Source organism: Sparus aurata, chromosome 22 (assembly GCF_900880675.1).
Source record: "Sparus aurata chromosome 22, fSpaAur1.1, whole genome shotgun sequence".
NCBI lineage: Eukaryota > Metazoa > Chordata > Actinopteri > Spariformes > Sparidae > Sparus > Sparus aurata.
Window position 1 is genome coordinate 15,593,667 of NC_044208.1, and position 21,010 is coordinate 15,614,676.

The following is a 21,010-nucleotide window of genomic DNA, read 5'->3' on the forward strand; positions in this document are numbered from 1 at the left end:
ATGGACTGCATAATAACTATGAAATAAAGAGTACTTTTACTCTGTTAACAAACAAATACAAGCAAGGTAAATAGGGTGTATCATTGAATCTGTAGCAACATTAAACTGTATGCTTACATCCCCAAAAGCATTATGGGACCTATAGTTCAAAAATGTCAAACCTGATTGTCCCCCAAATAAAATTAGCCCAAGTCAAATAATAAAAATAGGAGTGACTAAATCCAAAGAGCACAAAATAACAAGGAAACCTATTCGCAATGTAAAGGGACCAAGATATAGATAGATAGACATATATAGAAAAATATGCATAATGACATTAAAGAAGGGAGTATTGCCACTCCACTTGCAAGAGTGTGTGTAATATTTATCCCAAAGAGTCTAAGATTAACAGCCTCAGAAAAGTGTGCATTCAAGACCATGAACATTGTTTAAATCAATGTTAGTAAATAAATAAATAGTAAATAAATGGCAAATGGTTTCAGCCTCTGCTGAACAAAGAATGCAAGATTGCGCTTCACATCTCTGGTGTAGAAATTCACTGATTTTGTTAATCGTCATTACTCTTCAATCTTCCTCGACTGATTTTTGTTTCATGTCTTAAACAAACTAATTAAACAATCTCTCTCTTTCATGGATGAACAGACTGACAAAAGGACATCACAATTTCATACTGGTTTACTTTGTTTATAACTGGCGGACCCTGCCACATTTCTAGCTTCAAACAGTGTTCTGCGACAAAAAAATCTATAATAAATATTATTTTTTCTAATATGTATTATTACCTCATTAATATTGTTAATATTACAATTATGAGTTTGAAATTCTTCTCCAAAACTACATAGTGCATCTTTAAAACTATATATATATATATATATATATATATATATATATATATATATATATATATATATATATATATATATATATATATATATATATATATATATATACACACACATAATCGTGTACAGAGCATGAATTACTGTCTCCAAAGATTATTTTATGCATAAAAACCAGGTTCATTACTTTGTCAGACAGCGCATTTTGATGAGGGGGCGCTGTAGAGCCGCAGTGTTGCCAGGGAGACGACTCACAACAGCAGGGCGCAGTTTCGCAGCAATGGCCACAAGTGTCCCGACTGCGCCTGGACAAAAGTCAGTCGAGCAGCTGAACGCGGTCCTGGGAGGACCGTGGGAGACCCTGTGTTACTTTTGACCCCCGTTTGTGATTTAAACACACGTTTTCCGAGCGCTGGATTATAAAAGAAAAACCGCTTCCAACCTAAATCTATTCTTCTTGCTGTCTTTAAAGTGGTGAGTACATGCAGTTTGTTCACGGGACGGCTGATGTTAAGCTACGCAGTTAGCGGTACAAGGCTACTAAGCTAATTCCCATGCCATTGTTAACGTGCCGTTAAGTTCTATTTTACCTCGTAAAATTAAAAATACTGTTTTTCTAAGTGTGTTTATAAAGTCTACGTGTCTGTTTTGGCAAGTTGCTCAGCGTAGGATAGTTAATACAATAGGAAACGTTCGCGTTAAGTCCTGCGGTTGATTCATTGAAATCTTAGCTAGCTTTAAGTTACCTTAAGACAAGCCAGCAACTGCAAGTTTTAAATCACACAACTATGACTAACGTTAATCTGTGAGAATATTTTCCATTTTCACCCACCAGGTACATGAATCAATGTGACTAATTATAGCCAGAGATGTGGTGGTGCAGGAAACTCAGTTTACCCATCATTGAAGCTACTTTCAGTGACTATAAGGTTATTTTTTTGGCAAATCCAAAATGGTGGAGATAGGAAAGAGATAAGGATAACACATTACAACTACTACTAAATCACCTGTTAGGACATGTATCTATTCAAATGAAAACGTTGGGATTGGTATGTTATTAACCTTTACGGTTTAGGGCATATGTCTGTCACAGTTAACTATACTAACTGAACTGTTAAAGTATAATCTATTAAGTGTTTTGAGGTACCATTGGAGTATCTGTGAGAAAGCATTTCCCATATCTTTCAACGATATAGCCCTCAATCAGCTATATTAGTTTCAGCATATATAATCTCCAATAAGGGCTGATATGAAAACTCTTTTTTTAGGGGTTATGACCTAGATAGTGATGCTTAGGGTAAGTTATAATTATTGAATTCCCAGTGATGTTTACTGTTTGAGTCTTTTTTGACAATTAAGGTTATATTGTACTGTAAAATTTACACCATCTGTCACATATTTTTGATAACCACATTCACCCCCCAAAAGTTTTGCCAGGCTCTTATGCAAGCTCTTGTCCAGATATAAGCTTGATTGTTACTGTCTGAATTGACCTCACAGGACATGAATAGCTATTATATGATTTCGGACATATGCTTCACCATCTTTATAATCTTGCAGTGTCCATAACATGATCAGTTTGGTCTCAATTAGATATATGAATATCTAATTCCCAGCACCAACTGTTCGCATTGCCACTTGTATGTATGTCTCGGTGGGTGTGTGCACTTCCATTTATTCCCAATCTTCCACCCAGGTCCCTCTGTCCCTTCCCTGCATCCCTCCCAGTGCTGTGGTGGCCACTGAGCCAGAGTGGGGCATGAGATCCCAAGCTTAATTAAGCCTACAGGAACAGATGGCGCGCTGGCAGTCTGCGCTGTTTGTCAGCCGTACTCCGCCGCTCTAAACGTAGCTAAATGCTTCCACACGGGAGGGGTTTGGGAGCTTGGACCAAGAGGGATGGAGGGATAGACCTGCCAGACGTAATTAGCTGTGGGAAGTAGGTAGAAGAGGGGGAGGGCTGCCCGCCATGAAGTAGTAGGTGACGTGTGTATGACTGACTATATGACATGAGCCTCATAGGTGGCTCTCAGTGACAAAGTCATGTTTATCCTTTGGCACACGGGGGGTTTTCTCAGTGCTTACTGAAAGGTGTCTTTAACTGTTAAGTAGAAATGAGGACGGTTTAACATGTAAGTCTGTTTCACAATTCGGGTTCCAGGAAATATGCATACAGGTGTGTCTAAAGCAGGCAATGCATTAAGCGATAGCGGATTGGCAGATAGAGAACCCTAATTAAGCTGCTGCATGGTATTTAAACTCAAGCTAATGTCATTATGTAAAAGATGAAAGTGTGTGTATCACTGGTCAAAGAACATCTCCCATACTACCAAATCTGCTAATCCAGATTAATGCACGTCGCACCCTTAAAATAGATCAGTCCCAAAAATGGCAGTACAGGTAGTAGCAGTTATGTGTCAGGCATCACATTTACATGTTGTATCTTCATTTAGGCTTCCATACATAGGCTACAGATGGATGTAATGATTAAGCTGTTGATGAGGACGGGTAAGTTGGGGACAGGTGTACCCAAGCAAATAGCTGGATGAGGCTGAACTGAGGGATTTCAGGGGACTAAGGCCAGAGGGCTTTCAGTGTCAAGAGTTAGATTAGTGGTGGGTTAAATGAGAGGAGGTAGGAGCAGATGTTAGCACTGATCAACAGGTAGTTAACTGAAAGGAAGAAATGGTTATTTGTAAAATACATAAAAATCTATGGGAAAGTTATCAGGCGTTCATATGTTGAAGAATTGTTGAATCTCAAGGCTGTTGAAAGAGCACACGTTGAATGAGGCAAGTTACCACTGTCAAACTAATCAATTAAATGGACCATGACAGAGTTAGTGAGGGTGAGAATACAAACAAGATACTTTTCCTTAAATTAAGAGTTTACAGATCCACTGCAGGGAAATTCACATATATCAGCAGTACATGATATATTCACTAAGTTGTCCAAATACCAGAATGATTACCTTGGCAAAAATAACACATGGTACATAAAAAGTAAATGAACATCTACCGACACGTTTGTAACCGGAATGGCACTGAGTGGCATGCATACTACCTCTAAGGCCCAACGGTCCCATTTAATTAAATCAAGTGTAATCCAATGTCAAACTCAATCGTTTGTCACTCTAAATGTTAAACCAACCATAATTTAAAATCACCAGATCTAGGATCTGCATCAAATTGTACTCAGTCATAGATAACAGCCACCTTAATCCATGATCTTGATCCATGTATTACTCCATGAGAAATAACAAAAATGTTGAAAAATCTCAGTGTCAAAGAAAGTGAGAAAAATTCCTGCTCGTTTATCTAGATCCACACCAAAAGTTAATGGGTCATTTCCGGGCTGAGACCCATCCTCCATCCAAGTTTCATGGAAATCCATTCAGTAAGTTTAGTGTAATCCTGCTGACAGCCAACCAACCAAACAACAAAAAACAGTAACACGTGAACACATAACCTCCTTGGCAGAGATTTTAATGTTGCTGTCTCTTCAGTTTTGGGTTGAAAACTTGATTGTAGGTCTATTTTTTAATAGCTTTTGTAAAATAGGCTATACAAAGTAGGGCTGAACGATATGGACAAAATTTCCTATCTTGATATTCATGCCAGATATCTCGATATCGATAAGATACGATATGACTACGGGTTCGGTGAAAACCAAGCATTTTTCAGAAAAATAAAGAGATTATTTTAAGCCATATACAAATGGTTGATAGAGAAATCTTTACCAAATAATCACAAACTCACTACAGAGACAAATATATTTGAAGTAACTACAGTAAAGGGAGGGAGAAGATCAAACAAACTATGTGCATTTTTACAAGATGAACGATGACATCCTAATCTGGAGAGAAAGAGTGAGAGTGAAGATCGAGACTCAGCAGCTTCAGGTTATCGCTGGTAAAGTACCAGTGGAATCTAGAAAGACTATGAATTCAGAGAATTAACGGATCAAAACAGAGTAGACGGCAGCTATACGGTCTCAAATCCACAGAGCGAGCAGTCGCGGCGTCCGCTCCTGCTGCCCCAGCCAGCTCCCCCACATACACACCTGCCACCTGCAGCCGGGTGAGAGGACAGAGAGCCGGCGCTGCTGCAGGGGAGCCGCAGACTGTGATGACTCTAAGCAGCAGGAGAATTACAATATAATAAATTTCTCGCCTTTCCCCTGATGATCTGAATAAGTCGCTAAATTTGTTGCTAGTCGCTTTTTAGAAATAACGTCGCTAAGAGGGTCTGAAAAGTCGCTAAACTAGCTAAAGAAGTCGCCAAGTTGTGTGTGCGTCTCAGTCTCCGTTTCCCTCACTCCCGCCCTCGTATGTTTGTCATTGGTTGGCTTCAGCTGTCGATCCACAGCAAGCATGAAATATGGTTTGTGGTTGGCTGGCCTTAGCGGTGCATTCAAGGGCAATCGTAAAAAGGATTTTTGTTGCGACTGCCAGAGCTGTACGTGCAGGGCGAGCGGGGTAATCTATATCGTTTATATCGTTGCTTTTTCGATATGAATATCTTGAATGTTCATATCTAGATATAGATACGATAACGATATATCGTTCAGCCCTAATACAAAGTAGAAATAGAGAAATCATTTTAAGCAAACTTGAAACATAAACTACAGTATTCAAATTAGAACTATAGAAATCAGTTGTGCAATTGCATATCTGCAAACAATGAGTTGTGTCAGGACTTATTGTGGTACAATGATGTCAACATTTAAATTGACAGATGAGAGTCTGGAGCTTTAATAAAGATGATAATTTTCTCTAATGGCCTTTTGTAGATACAATCAACATAAAGTACATATTTAAGAAGGTAAATTAACCCCAGGGAAAAAGGGAATGTGTTGGCAACCAAGGATCAAGAGTTCTCTAGTATCTTTAGTATCATCAATGAAGCAATCAATCACTGTCAGATTGGCAGCCAAACTGATGCATATCTGAGCTTTCAATGAAATCATTCATTTCCTGTTTATGGCGTCCTTAGGATGCGAAAAAAGGGAGGTCAACATGTGTGTATTTTTTTTTAAACGTGTAGCATTTTCAAAAGGATGCTTGATTTTGTTTACCTTTTAAATACTTATTTAGAATAAAGTTTAAAAGAATAACAAGGAAAACCCATTTTATTTCTCTGTATTTCAGGATGACCGATTCCAGAAAGAACCTTAATGACTACATCCTCCCCTGCGTGCTATGGCCTTTGATTTGAGCAGCACTGGTGGCTCATAACACCCAAGCAGATCTTAGTAAATACTGGGGTGGTTTGAGCTGTATTCTGCTACAGCAGTGATGATCACGTCCCACATGAACGGTTATGTGCAAGAGGCCTCTGGTCAGGCCAAGAGCCACAGAGAGAGGGCAGTTGACTGTCCGGGGGAGGAAAGTAGCCTTGTCAAATCTCCAAACTGCAGTGCCCACATGGAGCGGATCCAACACTACCAGGAGGAGCTGAGGAAAAGGAGAGAGGAGGATGGCAGGGGGAGGCACGACATCGACCCAAACGCTTCACTAAGGCTCAAGAAGTTGTCGCAGAACCCTAAGGTGGGAATTGACAATCCCACCTTCGAGGGGAAGGAAAATGCCAGCAAAGACACAAGCTCCCAGGATCCTGTAGTCGGTGAGTTGAAAGGACAACAGAGTGAGGGTTACGAGGTCTTTAAAGAGGTCAGAGACGGTGGAATGAGGAAAGAGGGTTACAAAGGAGGAGGATATCAGACCTCAGAGATGAATAGAGAGATGTGAAAACAAAAGGAGTCAAAACAATGTGCATAGAGGGGGCAGAGCAGGGGACAGTGGGAGTAAAGGATTGTGGTGTTTTTTTCAGGCGCTGTCTACCATTGGTTAATGTCTCCATCCTAACTCTGGAATAACGAGCAAAGAGCCCAATCAGTGGCCACAATAACATGAAATAATTTCTGATTAATTATATTGATGATACAAAGGGGTAGGGGTTTTTGTTTTAAATTTAAGAGGATGGGCTAAGAACTTAGAGCACGTGGGTTTGATTTATTGCAGTGAGTGTCTGTATACTGTATAGCAAATGACATAGGGTGTAAATACAGGAATGCTTGATAAAAACATGTTTACAGTTGCTCTGAATGTGTCTGGGCAGCTTCCCTGACTTGACTTTGTGACCCTGCTTACTTGTTGAAAAGCTGGTCCAATAGTTCTCAGCTTTGGTACTTAGTAAAAGAGGTGAACTTGTGTTTTTGAAGGATTACTATACAGATCATGGCATTATTATACTTCAGGATTACTACAATAGTTCTTGTGTTGGGTCATACTGGGACACTCAACTATTACTGCTCCCATTAGTCTCATACATAATTATACAATACATTGCTGCACAGTTTAAGTTGCTGCAGAAAAATAATTCCTATAAAATGTATCCGTAATGTCATGAGCCACATTTCCAGTGTAAACAATGTAACCACTGCAGCAGCCTGACAGACTTGAATAGACTCAAAGGAGCAAAGGAAACTCAGGGGCAAAATTCTAGAAATCCACTGCAGACACCCACAGTTCTTTTTCATAATATCACTGGAGGAGAAAAATCTCTCCAACAAAGACACAAATGTCAGAAATACAAGTTTTCATAGATATTTCATGAATGAAAATCTTCTTAGCAGATACAATATTTATTAGGGATGAACTGATTATGAAATGTTGTACTGGTAAGGAAGTTAAAAATAAAGATTTTGGCTGATGCCAATGCTAAACCAGTGTTTTTCTGTTGTTGTTGTTGTTGATAATGTTTATTTTGTTTTTGGTGTTTTTATATCCCATTTTGTGTCAGCAAAAGACAGATCCTCATTATCCAAAAAACAACAACTGTGTTGAAGACCTTCAGCCCTCCTTTACACTTGCTTTGAAAGAGTTTAAACATATGAAACAACTTTTAATATAACCTTTCACCATTATTCATGCAATGATTTTTTTTTCTTACAAGTGCTTATGAAAACATTTTGGCCTGCTTTACAAATACCTCCTCAGTGATTAAAAAAAGTAAAGAAAAATCAGTACACTGAGGCAGACTTGATGTAACAGATAAGACAAACATTGGCTACAGTCATTGTTTAATACCATCTTCCAACATCTGTGAACATTAGCCGAAACCTAGTATTTATATGAGGTCTGTGCCTTAACAGCAGGGATGGCACCGCACTACTTTCTGAGGTGGGGTGCCACCCCTGCTCTCTTATATGATTACTAGGTATCCGCCTTGTATTAAGGTAAAATCTGTGTGACTCAAGAGCCTAAGTCTAGTGTCTCTACTACTAACATGTTTACAGCTCAGTCATGAAATTATGAAAAGTTCTTAATTAACATCCTAAATATGGATTTCCACATAATGTACGCAGTGACATTGTTAGAATTAACATAGGTAATCTACAACTTGTTGCATAGCTTTCATTTAATTTTCCATGTGCATTGTTGTGGTTGGAAGTTTTGGACTCACTGTTTTCTGCCTCTCCCTCAGAACTTGAAGAGTTGGTGCAGACCCTGAAGTGGGTGCAGCACTGCCTGTCGGATACACAGAGTCAGCAGGATGTGGATCTGATAATGCAGCTCCTTGCAAGGGAGGACTTCAGGAATGCCTACACCATTTACAGCACTGTAACCCAGCAGAAGAGCAGAGTCAGTCCCAACTCACCACTCACAGTACAAGCACAGGATCTCTGCCAGGAGGTATGCAGAATCGTCATTTTGAATCAACTTGTCGAAGCTGAAAACAAACATTGTGGGGAATGTCTTTGAATTTGCTGCAGAAGGAAAAGTTATGGAAATTTAGGTCAGTGGTTTCAGTGTCGAGCTCCAAGAGAAACTTAATAAAGGAAAATAGACTTACTTGTATCCACAATGATAAATAGCTGACTTTAATTTTTCAACATTTTTAACTGTGCCACATACCCAAATCCATACCTCATGAGACAAGCACTGGTCTCCACAGAGGAGGCACTTTGTGCAAACAAGCGCTTAGATTGTATTGGCCAATTTGTGGTTTTGGACCTTGTTAAGCTTCTGTTTAGAGGCAAGTACCTCTGCGAGTAAAGCATCTGAACAAGCTCAATGAAGCATAAAAAAATCTTTGCTCGAGGTAATGATTAATTCAACAAAGCTGCCCAAAAGAAAGCCGTGCCAGTCTGGATAATTATGAAAATGTAAATTGTCTGGTTAACAAGGTGAGTGAAAACAAAAATGAGGGATTTGTTGGATCCAGGCCATGCATGAAAATTGAGTTAAAAGAGGCAGAAGGTTGAAGATTTAAAATCGGAAAATTAGGATGGAAAAGAAAGAAGGCATGAACCAAAGTGTAAATACTTGGCTGAGTATTCCACTGGTTTGATTTGATGTTGGATTTGATTTCCTCTTTATATGACCATTGAAAGTCCTGTTTTCTGTGCTCCAGTGCGGAAAGGGACAGAAAACAAGAAACCATCTCAGGTCTAAGTCGGTGGAATCGTGCCACACCTGATTTCCTCGTTGACAAAACACAAGCCAGTTTGTCTCCACTGAAGCAAAGCAACAGTAATTGACTTGTGTCCCCGCAGAGCCAAGCAAATGCAGTCTGCCACACAGAGCTTGGTCCCTGTGAAAAGACAGAAATTGTGATATGGTTTGCTATGAATTAGGTAGAAGCTCTGTACAACAATGACAGACTACACCCACAATGGGCACTTCATTAGGATTAGTGTCAACTTTTGATAGGTGCGACATCGCAAAATGTAATGCAGGCTTTTCAGTGCAGTCATACTGGTGCAGCGTGATTTTTAGCTGATGGCTAGATGTGTACGAGTCAGCCTTGTTTGGAGAAACACGCTGCTATGAGCTGTGTAGAGTTCACTCAAAGGACACAACATAGCACTGCTATAAAAATGCTATTCTAGTCTTGACAGGAGTGTTTTGCAGATAGAGGGCCAGACGTAGATGATCTATTTTTCTTCACACACACACACAACACGTTTTCCCCTTGCATACAGTAATTCAGCGTTCACACTCACCCAGCTCCTGGAACTCTTAACAACACATAATAGTTTGAGCTGCAGTGTGACTAAGTGGCCGTGTTGTGTGACACTCAGATTGGCTGTTGGGTAAACTAATCTCCCAGCAGCCCTTGGTGCAGCACACCGCAGGAAGGAGGCCAGGATCTGGGCAGCCAGAAAAAGAAACTCCAGCAGCTTACAGCAGCGTGGGCCGAGGTGCTGCGTTGCTGGGGGAGGGTGGGGGGACATGCGTCAGCTTGTTAGTGAGAGCTTCGATTAGTATACTGGATGAACTAAGCTGCAAACAGGAGATGAAGAGGCAGAGAGACAGAGTAACTGGATACCAAAAGGTCTGCTGTCATTATTCAGTACACAGTCCAAGCCACAAACGATAACATCTTCCCACCAAATGACAACACAAGAGCCACATGATTTAAAATAGAAGCACGTAACAGAAGGAATAAAAATGGAGCAGAGTGGAAAGTCTGAAAAGCTATGGAAGAGAAGTGTAATGTGCTGTAGCAGAGAGGTGCTTTCCAAGTTTATGCTTGTTAAATACAACATTGATTCAAAGATAATGAACAGAAATCCTGTTGTGGATTTTAATTTATTTTATTCCAGGTGCAACAGCAAGAATTTAACAAGCTGCTTCACAGCAGAGTGAACATAGAGACATTTTCTGTCTGGAATGTGAAACCCCACTTAGAGTTACTAGCTTGTAGCGAAGTACAAACCGGATTCAAAATAAAGTTAGGACACTTTGTAAAAACAACCATAGACCAAACAGAGTGTGATCATTTGCTAATCCTTTTCAACATATATTCAATTAATCTCTGCAGATGAAAACATTCTGTTTTTATTTACAAGTGTCAACTTTTTTGGAATCTGGGTTGTACATCTTTGTCCATACACATTTGTGTTTTATTTATCTGGCAACTCTGAAAATCCAAACTCTTTCATCATGCAGTTGACTCATCATTAAGCATTACATAGACAACAGTATTTTTTGGAATGCATGTAGGTTTAGGAGATGAATAGTTTAGTGTCTAGGCTTCATGTGGATATTTGTGCAACTCTAACTTTTAGGAAAGTGGAAATGTCAGTGAAATATTAAACACTGTCGTGAAAAAGGTTATATAGACCAATGAAGGGCAACAAGTAAAGTAAGACTAATGGATGGTTTGCATGAATTGTAGAACATGTTCTTCAAATAGAAAGCAATGCACACAATCAGAAGATATTTGCAAGGGCGCTAACGGAAAGGTCATCGTCAGCCACGTCTTGTGTTTGGTATATCTCAGAACAGATATGATGTGTAAAAAGATGACAGTCAGCCCTGAGGTTCTTGTGCTAAGATATGGGTCACTGAGTCACCAGAATCCAAAGAATACATCGTCTGTGGAGCATTCATGTATTCATCAAATGTCATTCTGCTTTACAGATGATAATGTATAACTGGACATTTTGGAGATGCGAGGACAGTACTTAAAGCTGGGTTACACCTTTTCGCACGGGCTCTCCTGAGACTCATTTTTAGTGTTACACCAGGTTGGTCACATGAGAAGTGACAGAAAATGTGTGTCGAGAAGGTAAAAACAGTGATAGAGAGATGTTCAAACCCTGGCTCCCTTCTCTTTTTTCGCAGCTAGACAGTCACAGTGTGTAAAGTGAGTGTGAATGCTGAGTTGATGATTATAGAAAGTTACAAAAATGCCGCCTCCCCAGTTTCAGCGCAGGTTGTGGGGAACGCGAAGCAATCAGACCAGTTCTGCGCTAAAATCTGACTTAAATCATCAATTTTAAGAAAAGTGACTTTGTTATTGTCACAACTTTGAATTAAGAGATTAGAGATCCTTTAATCGTAGTGGTGATTATATCTAAACATTACCTCAACATAGATCTATGTGTCTGTGTTTCTGCTCAGGTGCAGAAGATTCTCCAGTCCAGCCAACAGAAGGAGGGTTTGGAGCTGCGGGCTCTGCTCACCAGTCCTCATCTGCAGGTCAGATGTCAGCACACCATCTTGCAATATTACTATAAAAAAAAAACAGCTGAGCCTTTTAGACAAACTCATTTATTTAGTTGATATGCTGGTGATTGGAGAACTGGAAATATAACTAGTGTTGTACAGATTTATTTCTAATTGGGTAATAGTTCCAATATTAGCTGGTTTCAGCTCCTTTAATGTGAGGGTTTGGTGCCCTTCCTCCCCTTTTTTAAAGGTTCATGTAGATTCTTTGAGTTTTTTTGAGATGAGCATATTTCACATTTCAATCGGTAGATTAAGCAATAATGAAAATAAAGGTTAGTTGTGGCCTTCGTAAGGATACTGGGGTGCACTACTAAGGCTGCTGTTGGCACAGCTGTCTAACTGGACATTGGAGACGTTCTTCTTAAGCACATGCTCTATTATTATGGAAACGATTAGGCATCTCAGGTACAGGCAGGCCACTTCTATGCTGTGTTCAGAGTGGTATTATAATAAAAAACCTTGCACACTTGATTTTGGTTACCTTTGTGTCTATTTAATGGGGCATCTGTTTAGCATTTGGTCTGTCAACATGAAAAGCATCAAACAGATATTCAAATGGCTTTGCTTTGAAATGTATCGAGCTGACGACGCTCTCCATTTGTCAGTTCAAGCTTCAGTGATTCTTCAGTAGAAAAAACTGTAACCATATTATCAGACCGTCATCGTCCATTAGAGAGGCAGCAAGGTGAGAAAAGACCTCAGGTGGAAGACTCGGCTGTGATTTTATGGTTGAGAGTTCCGACCTGATCCTTCACTGAGAATTACCAATTCTCCCATTGCCCCTTTAACCCCTCCACTGACCTGGATCCATGTAGCCAGGAGGGGCAGTGTGATGTGATGCGAGCCTTGCCTTGTGGCACTGAAAGTGGAACAGATTATGTTGGTTCCTCTGCAGGGAGCAGAGGATCACATGAGTCACCCTGTAGTCTGTACAGGTAAACAACATCATACCCTATACTAATGAAGACAGGTGCATGTGTGAGAGGAATAGGGTCCCCTCAAGTCCACTTGTCTCCCTTTCACCGTTTTCTAGGACACGAGCATGGTAGCCAAAGGTGTTTGATGATTGATGGTGGTGGATCCCGGCTCCTAAACGCTGGTGGAGATTAAGACAGATTGTGCATACGCCAAAGCTTAGCCTGGCCTCTGCTCTCTCCGGTCTCCTCTGCTGCCGGATAGAGAAACTAATTTGGACTGACGGTTATTAATTGTGGGGTACAGAGCGCCTGTCACGTTAAATGAAGTGAGGGAGCAATCTGTGTTTTATTTCTAGCTTAGAGGTGGGCTTGCTGACTGGTCTTGTTATAAAAGATGTTGGGCGTTGGTAGGCTTCTTGTAGCGGGTGCATGTCTGACATTTTATTATAGTTACCTCTTTTTTATCAGTTTGACAAGTACAAAGTACAAATATATACGCATTTCATGTTGTAAACAATGCTATACGATTATGGTAATTTTATTTCCACACCAGCTATCGTAGTCCTAACAGACACCTATAAAGACATAATCAGAAGTTGTTCATTCTTTCTCATGCTGCCTTCTCCTTTATTTTTCTGTCTATTGTTTGTTCGTAAATTGTCTGTATGTGTGTATTGTCTGTCTCTATGTGTGTCTCTGTTTTTTTTTTTATGTGGCAGGCACTGATGCAGGTCCATGACAGTGTGGCAGTGCAGGAAATGGCAGAGGAAAATGTGACCCAGTATGTTGGAGAGACGGTTAAACTGGTGCGCCTGGAAAAGGCCCGCGACACTCCACTGGTGAGACGGCATCTATTGAATGAATACTGTCAACTTTTTCCTCTTATTGCTGTGTGCATACATCTCTCTGAATTTCTAAGCTTGTGAATGTTGTGCTTCATCATAACTGCTCTTGTGAGAAGCCACTAAGAGAGACAAGGCAGTGAGAAACAAGGAAATACGGTTGGTACTGTATATAATTACAGTGAAATTTGAAAAATGTCCACACAGCAGTCAAATTCAAAGAACAAAGATGAGACATTAAGACCTAGGTATATCTAGGCCCATTTGAAACCATTGGCACTGACACAGTGACTGCCTTTACATGCACAAAATACTCCCTTGCCCTGCTGAAAATCCACCAATATTCCCATGCAGCCATGTATACTCCAATTAATGAACACAGTCTCACCTTTATTTTACCAGGAAGTCCCATTATGGTCAGGATTGCTTTTACGAGAGATACCTGGCCAAGACAGCAGCTGAACAAAATCATAACATGGTCAAATTCAGCATATATAATGTGATATACAAAAATTAACAGTATAACAGATGCAAAAAACATTTTATATCCAGTTCTTTCATAAGTAGCTGTTTATCTCTTTGCAAACTGGCAGCTAGGCAGCGCACAGAGCTGACTGTTAACAGGCAAGAGGCCATGTGGCAAACTGCGTCAAAAACCCCAAATGAGACCCATATTCTGAATATGCTGTATACATGTCCCTGGCTTCTAAAACCCTAAAAATATTAGCACATACCTCTTAATTGTAAAATGCTCGTAACATTCGCAAAAAGGCCTCATACAGAATATCAGGGCAGGATATGTTGTTTACATGACCTGTATCAAGCTCTGAATATTGTCATATTTCAGCCTAGTGGTGGAAAGACAGTGTGTATGTAAATGTAGTGAATGGTGTTCGCTGTATGAGACATACTCCTATGCATTCAAACTGTTGCCTCTTCTCCTTGTATCTGTCTTTTCACTGTAATTTTAGGGAATATTATGGGGTATAAGTGTAGCATGAGTTATTAATGCCCTGCTTGTTTTGTGAGATCGCCTGTCATCTACATTAAATGAGCTGTGGTTGTGTCCGGCCTTTAGGGTGCGACAGTACGTAACGACATGGACAGTGTGGTGGTGAGTCGTGTGGTGAAAGGCGGAGCAGCAGAGAGTAGCGGCCTTCTGAGCGAGGGAGATGAGATCCTGGAGATCAACGGGGTTTCCATTCGGGGGAAACACATCAATGAAGTCCACGATTTACTGGTGAGGACCAGTGGTCTTTGATCACTTACAATAACCCATGGAAATGAAATTATAGTAAAGTATCTTTGTTATAGTGGACAAATAGGTGCTTAAACTGTCTTAACTAAAATTATGTGGTCTTTGCCATAAAATACAATCAAATTTATTCATAAATACTTGGACCATCTTTTCCTCCATAGCTGGTGATCTTATGTTTTATACACATTACATATCCACTTCCCTATTAGTGCACAATTAGTTTGACAGATATGTTTAGCCTTCAGATGGTTGTTGTTGGTAGTGTTTGTCGATTTCACTCTTAAGTTTCTTCTTTCATGCTTCTTTCAGGCTCAAAAGCAAACTTAAGATGTTGAGTTGTGGGCACATAATGTATACATTAATTTTAAGAGATCACCGTTATCTTAATGGAATGACAAACATTACTGCTGATTGAATTTATTTCTGAGACACTCTGAGAGTTTTTTATTTTCCTGTGCCAATTTAAATTTGATTTAACATAATTGCATATTCTGAAAGTGTAATATTCAACCAACTGCATAGCAATGAAACCCTGCTAAACGTCTGAGGCCCTGTGTAAATAATGTCAGTAAAAGATATTGCTTTATGGAAATGTGATCTCTGTTATGTTTCATTCATTACACTCCATCTTATTTTCCGTCAGCAACAAATGCACGGCACTCTGACCTTCCTCCTCATCCCGAGCTCTCAGATTAAACCTGCCCCACACAGACAGACAGTGGTAAGTCTCTAATGATGTGGGTGTGTGTGCATGCGTGGGACCGCCTGTCTGCATGCATGCCATGCCAACCTTGACACTGTAAACCCTGTCCTCAGATGCACGTACGAGCTTACTTTGATTATGACCCCTCGGATGACCCCTTTGTGCCATGTCGAGAGCTGGGCCTGTCCTTCCAGAAGGGAGATATCCTCCACGTCATCAGCCAGGATGACCCCAACTGGTGGCAGGCCTACAGGGACGGCGATGAGGACAACCAGCCCCTGGCTGGACTCATTCCAGGTAGGGACTGGAGCAGAGCTGAATATCAATATGTAGTGTGTTGCTTCACAAGGGCAGATAACTACAAGGACAAACTGCTACAAATACTAAAAATCAAGAAGATTCATATCCGGGTATTATATATTTAAGTGCTTTGTAGTATCATCTTTATTTTAACATAACAAATGGAAAATCTAACAACAGCACACTTTACAAACTGTAAGCAACGCATGCAAATGTATATTTTATCACACCAGTCTTACATATGCTTTTTGCATTTTGCCTATTTGGTATTTTAACAACCTGTGTGCACTCGGCTGAAAAATATGAGAAATTGGAGCAACAAAGAGTTGCATGTAAATGAGGGTCGTTGACGTTGTCTTGAGAATAAAACTCTGAGATCAAGTCTTCCTTTCAGCTCAAGGTCACTTGGTTAATAAAGCAGTTATTCCATGAGCAAGTGCAAATGAATTGCAAGACTGAAATGTGCAAACACGTGATAATTCTTTATTAATTTGAATACATTGGTTGAAATTGTGCAGCCCTTTCAAACATTTAGATCCAAATAAAAAAATGTCAATGTAATCTTGCCAGAATTATATAAGTAACAATACAGCAATGTTCAACACATAGGATCACATCTGCATGATAGTTACTCAGATCTTTTAAACCTGTGTAATTTACATAAACAAATCTAGATGTCTCAGTACCTTTTTATAAAGATATTTATCAGTAAATTCATGAAACGCACATAAAATAAACTTAGAAAACCTGCTTATTAATGATAAATAAACTTAACATCACTTCTCACGATACATTGCCAAGTTGATTATTAATTCAATCCCTAGTCTTATGTGGGAATGCAGTCACAGTAAAGTACTTAAAAGTTGTCTGTGACTAATAACCTACCTGGCACTTCCATCCTGGCATGTCAGAGAAGATTAAAACAGACAACTAAGAATTATTTGCGATTACTCTCTGACCTCGGCCTGTTGTGGCTGGAAGAAAATGAGGTTAAGCACTGAAAATGGGAAGCGGCCTTCTTTTTGCCTGATCCTCGACACGTCTGGAAAGTCTAATCCATTCAAACTTACATTTTTAAACACACCGGGCTTCTCAAGTTTAAAATGCACTGCACTAGACCTGTGTATCTATATTTACATCGTGGGATAGCTGATCTGTTTCTCTTTGCTCTCCTCTATTTCAGGGAAAAGCTTCCAGCAGCAGAGGGAGACCTTGAAGAAAACTATAACAGACAAGAGTCGAGAGCAACAAGGTGAGCTTAACATGTGCAATACACACTATGTGGTGAGAAAGTACAATATGTAATTTGCAAACTCAAACATTTTGCATCCGCACTGACTCATTAAAATAGAATTTGTGGCATCCAGTTGGTTGTAACAAAGTGAAATGATAAAGCAAACATTTTTTGACTTGTCATTTCTGCAGGGAAGCATTGGTATCCAAAGAAAAGCAAGAAACAAAGGAAGAAGAGCATGTCTAACATGAGCAAAAATACCGGTAAGACTACTTTTACTCTTTTTGTGTCCCTTCAGAGGCTTAACGGTTTGATAAGTGGGTTGCGTGATTGAGAACATGCACCCGCCTCTTCAACGGTCATGGTTAAGAAGCTACGCCTTTAACCCTCAAAACTCTGATTGTCACTTCTCATTTACCACTAGTGAAAAAGCGCTTGTGTGCCAGGCAGCTTCTAAGTGTCCAGACTTTGTCACACGTTAGCTGGACCTGACATACCTTGTCGTTTTCAGCAGCAGGATGTCAAGACTCGGTGTGTCACCGGTCAGATTAGTCCTGTCTTCACAGACGGGATCAACAGGTGCCCAGCAGGTGCCTAAATGGCTTGAAGGGGCCTTTGGTGTTATTGGTTCACACATAGAAACACGTATACACTCAGACATACACCCTGCTCAGTGTCCAGCAGTAACAGAGTGTGATTTTACATTGTTTAAAAAGACAGTGTGCCCACAAAAACAGAAGTAGTGACATTGTTGTGGTTCATTGTTACCTTCCAAGAGAGGTGGAAGGTCAGCGTTGGTTACAGAACAGCAGCCTAGGAGCTAAAAATGATTTGGTATGTTGGTCAGGGCTGTTTCATTAAACCACTCCCCACTGTCCCTTCAGACTTAGATGACATCCTGACCTACGAGGAGATGTCGCTTTATCACCAGCCAGCCAGTCGAAAACGCCCCATCGCTCTGATTGGGCCGACAAACAGCGGTCACGATGAGCTGCGTCGGAGGCTACTGTCCATCGAACCGGAAAAGTTTGCCGTCGCCATCCCACGTAAGTCAAATCATGGAGTCATTGCAGTATCAACAATTCATCAACAATTCATGATTTAACACACATAACCTTACCTCTCTTCAACTATGACTGCACAAAACTGACCACTTAATAAAAACTCACGGTGGTTGTTTAAGGATGTTCATACTAAGTCAGATTAATTTTCCTTTTTTCATGTGTCAGACACGACCAGAAACTCAAGGATACATGAGCGGAATGGGCGCGAGTACCACTTCATCAGTCGGTCTGCCTTTGAAGCCGACCTAGCGGGCGGGAAGTTCATCGAGTCCGGGGAATATGAGAAGAACTTTTACGGCACCAGCACCGACTCAGTTCGACATGTGATCAACTCTGGGCGTATCTGTTTGCTCTGCCTCCACACCAGGGTGAGACACTGAGTGCAACATTGTTTCTGTCTAACATGTTAATTACAAGCCCACATCATCCCTCTGACTTGATGATTGAAATTGTTTTTTTGTTGTTGTTGAAGACGCCACAGTCGTGCTTGGTTTTGTAAATTTTTTGTTCTGTTTTTTTCTTTGTTTTGGTCTCTCCTTCCTTTTCATATATTCATATCTCCCTGTTTTTCCTCTTCTTCAGTCACTGCAGATATTGAGGTCGTCCAACCTCAAGCCCTATGTCATCTTCATCGCTCCTCCTTCTCAGGAACGACTACGCACTCTGCTGGCCACAGAGGGGAAGACACCAAAGGTAACCACAGTACAGTGTTCAAGTTAAGATGCAGATGTACATTACCTTGGAATTATGTATTTTTTATTTTCTGCTTTTTTTGCATTTGGAGGATAGTTTGCAAGAAATTAACAGCATGACTTGAAACCTTCCTTTCACATTATCCTTTTCCTTTTTTTGTTACAACAATGTGTATCCTGAACTACAGACCAATATCTTGTGACAAATGTACTTATTGAATGTCACTTTGGACAAAATCTTCTGCTAATTGTCCTAAATGTTAATGTAAATGTGTATCTTAATATCTTATTTCAAAAACAATTGGGTACGTGACCAAACAAACTTATTCTTAGACAGCAAAACTGTGTGTGAGATTATTTAAAGGAGAAAATAATAAAACCGAAAAACTAATAGTTTGGAACTCATGCATGAAGTTATTTTCATAAAAAAGGCAACATCTTAAAGAATAAGTTAGGAAGAGGTTTTGTAGTCAACAAAACATTTGTGGAGCTTCACAGCAAAACAGGAAACAGCATTGCAGCATTCTCCTGAAAAACTGAAGTAGACGGGGACTTCAAACATGAAATGGTTCCATACAGCTTGTAGATGTATGCCTATGAGTCATTTTAAAAGGCTCTGCATCCTCTCATGTTTTTTCAAGGCTTAATGTCTCGTTTGTCTTTGCACAGCCTGAAGATCTGAAGGAAGTTATTGAAAAGGCCCGTGAGATGGAGCACAATTTTGGCCACTTCTTCGACGCGACCATCGTGAACATGGAACCGGACCAGGCTTTCCATGAGCTGCGCAGGCTGATAGACAAGCTGGACACTGAGCCACAGTGGGTGCCAACCTCCTGGCTGTGCTAGAGGTTACAGGGTCCAACCACAGGGAGCCTCGGGGTTGGAGGAGGTAAACAAAAGAGCAACTATGAATGTTCCTGGTTGGCGACTGAAAGAATGAAGGATGGACAGTGCTCATTGTCACTGGATTTTTAATGCACATTCTCCTCGTTTGTAGAGGAGGTGATCTTTACCACGTGTTGCAGGAATGGACTCAAGTTTCTTATATTTCTTTTTGTTGATGTGTTTATGTGTGTCTTTTTCTGTTCTGTTTTTTTCTGTTCAGTTTTATGCAAAGTCATATATCAAACAAATAGAAATATTTCTATCCTATTCTTAATAGTTATTTATAATTGTAAATATATATTTTCTAGACAACAAAAAGGATATTTTATTGTTGCATTTCATGTAAGTGTGATAAACCAAACGGTACACTCAACTGAGAGTGTTAATGTCAGATATAAAATGACTTCCTGACAAAGCAAACAGATAAGATGCACTTGTGCTGAAAGTGACTGCAGTGTAATGTCTTCCAGTCAGAAACACAGAAGAACAATCTGCTGTAACCTGCACAGTTTTGGAGTTCTTCCACTAGTGTCAGTATTATTTATGTAGTCTCATGTCTCATTTACGCTGTGATAAGAAACCTCAAATCTAAAGTATTGTCTCTAGCTGGTTGTAATTGCTATCGGTATATCATGCATCAAAGTACTTCTGAAATCACTTCATTTAGTGTAACTCCAACAAATACAGTATGTTTTCCTCGCAGGCTTAAAAGCACAATTCTGGAGAAGTGTTAATAAAAACTGATACATATGTGAACAAGTGATGTAAATCCTGAGTGTATTGATTTCAACTTGAAATCTTACGATAGAGAACATAATTGAAAGACATTTGGTAATATTGGTGTTGCAACACAGATATAGCCTGAGGCTGGGCTGCACCAAAATGTGAGGAAATATAACTTTTGGCATGTCTACTGAAGTCAGTATGCTAACCAGCTAGCCTTACCCCATCCCAGCCCAAAGCTAGATGCAAAGCTAACTGAGCTAACAAGATAACAGCAGCTCCAGTAAGCAGCGGTAAATCTTGGGATATGCTGCCCCATGTTTGGTGGCCAATTCTTACGTATTGCAACTTTACATCATGGTTTAACTTTCAATGTGGTTCCACCAAACTTTAAATCTATCTTAACATTAAGAAAGATTCAATTTAATCCTCCCTTTAAAACCTCAGTTTATCCTACTGCAAACCAAGATCAAATTGTTGCACCATATATTTAAACTCAAATTTGAACTATGATCCAGTACCAAGTTTAA

General features: G+C 40.0%; 1 protein-coding gene across 4 annotated transcripts; it reads left to right on the forward strand.

Annotated features, from left to right (window-relative positions):
• The first annotated feature begins 1,072 nt into the window (after window positions 1-1,072).
• On the forward strand, window positions 1,073-20,520 carry pals1b (protein associated with LIN7 1, MAGUK p55 family member b). 4 transcript variants are annotated; one of them, XM_030404769.1, is made up of 14 exons: window positions 1,073-1,313; window positions 5,989-6,463; window positions 8,327-8,535; window positions 11,755-11,832; window positions 13,499-13,618; window positions 14,700-14,861; window positions 15,523-15,600; window positions 15,696-15,879; window positions 17,066-17,134; window positions 17,308-17,379; window positions 18,001-18,162; window positions 18,346-18,548; window positions 18,763-18,873; window positions 19,542-20,520. In XM_030404769.1, exons 2-14 carry the CDS (start codon window positions 6,136-6,138, stop codon window positions 19,716-19,718), a joined length of 1,953 nt encoding a protein of 650 aa, XP_030260629.1. In that variant the 5' UTR covers window positions 1,073-1,313; window positions 5,989-6,135; the 3' UTR covers window positions 19,719-20,520. The 4 variants fall into 4 exon arrangements, with proteins under 4 accessions (XP_030260629.1, XP_030260630.1, XP_030260631.1 ...); XM_030404770.1 differs by having other exon boundaries at window positions 13,511-13,618; XM_030404771.1 differs by lacking the exon at window positions 11,755-11,832.
• The last annotated feature ends 490 nt before the right edge of the window (window positions 20,521-21,010 follow it).

Bases quoted from the DNA above. Each gene is read 5' to 3' on its own strand.
- pals1b (XM_030404769.1), top strand. From the start codon at position 6,136: ATGATCACGTCCCACATGAACGGTTATGTGCAAGAGGCCTCTGGTCAG. The intron at 15,601-15,695 runs GTAAGTCTCTAA...CCCTGTCCTCAG, and splicing joins CCCCACACAGACAGACAGTG to ATGCACGTACGAGCTTACTT. The intron at 17,135-17,307 runs GTGAGCTTAACA...TCATTTCTGCAG, and splicing joins CAAGAGTCGAGAGCAACAAG to GGAAGCATTGGTATCCAAAG.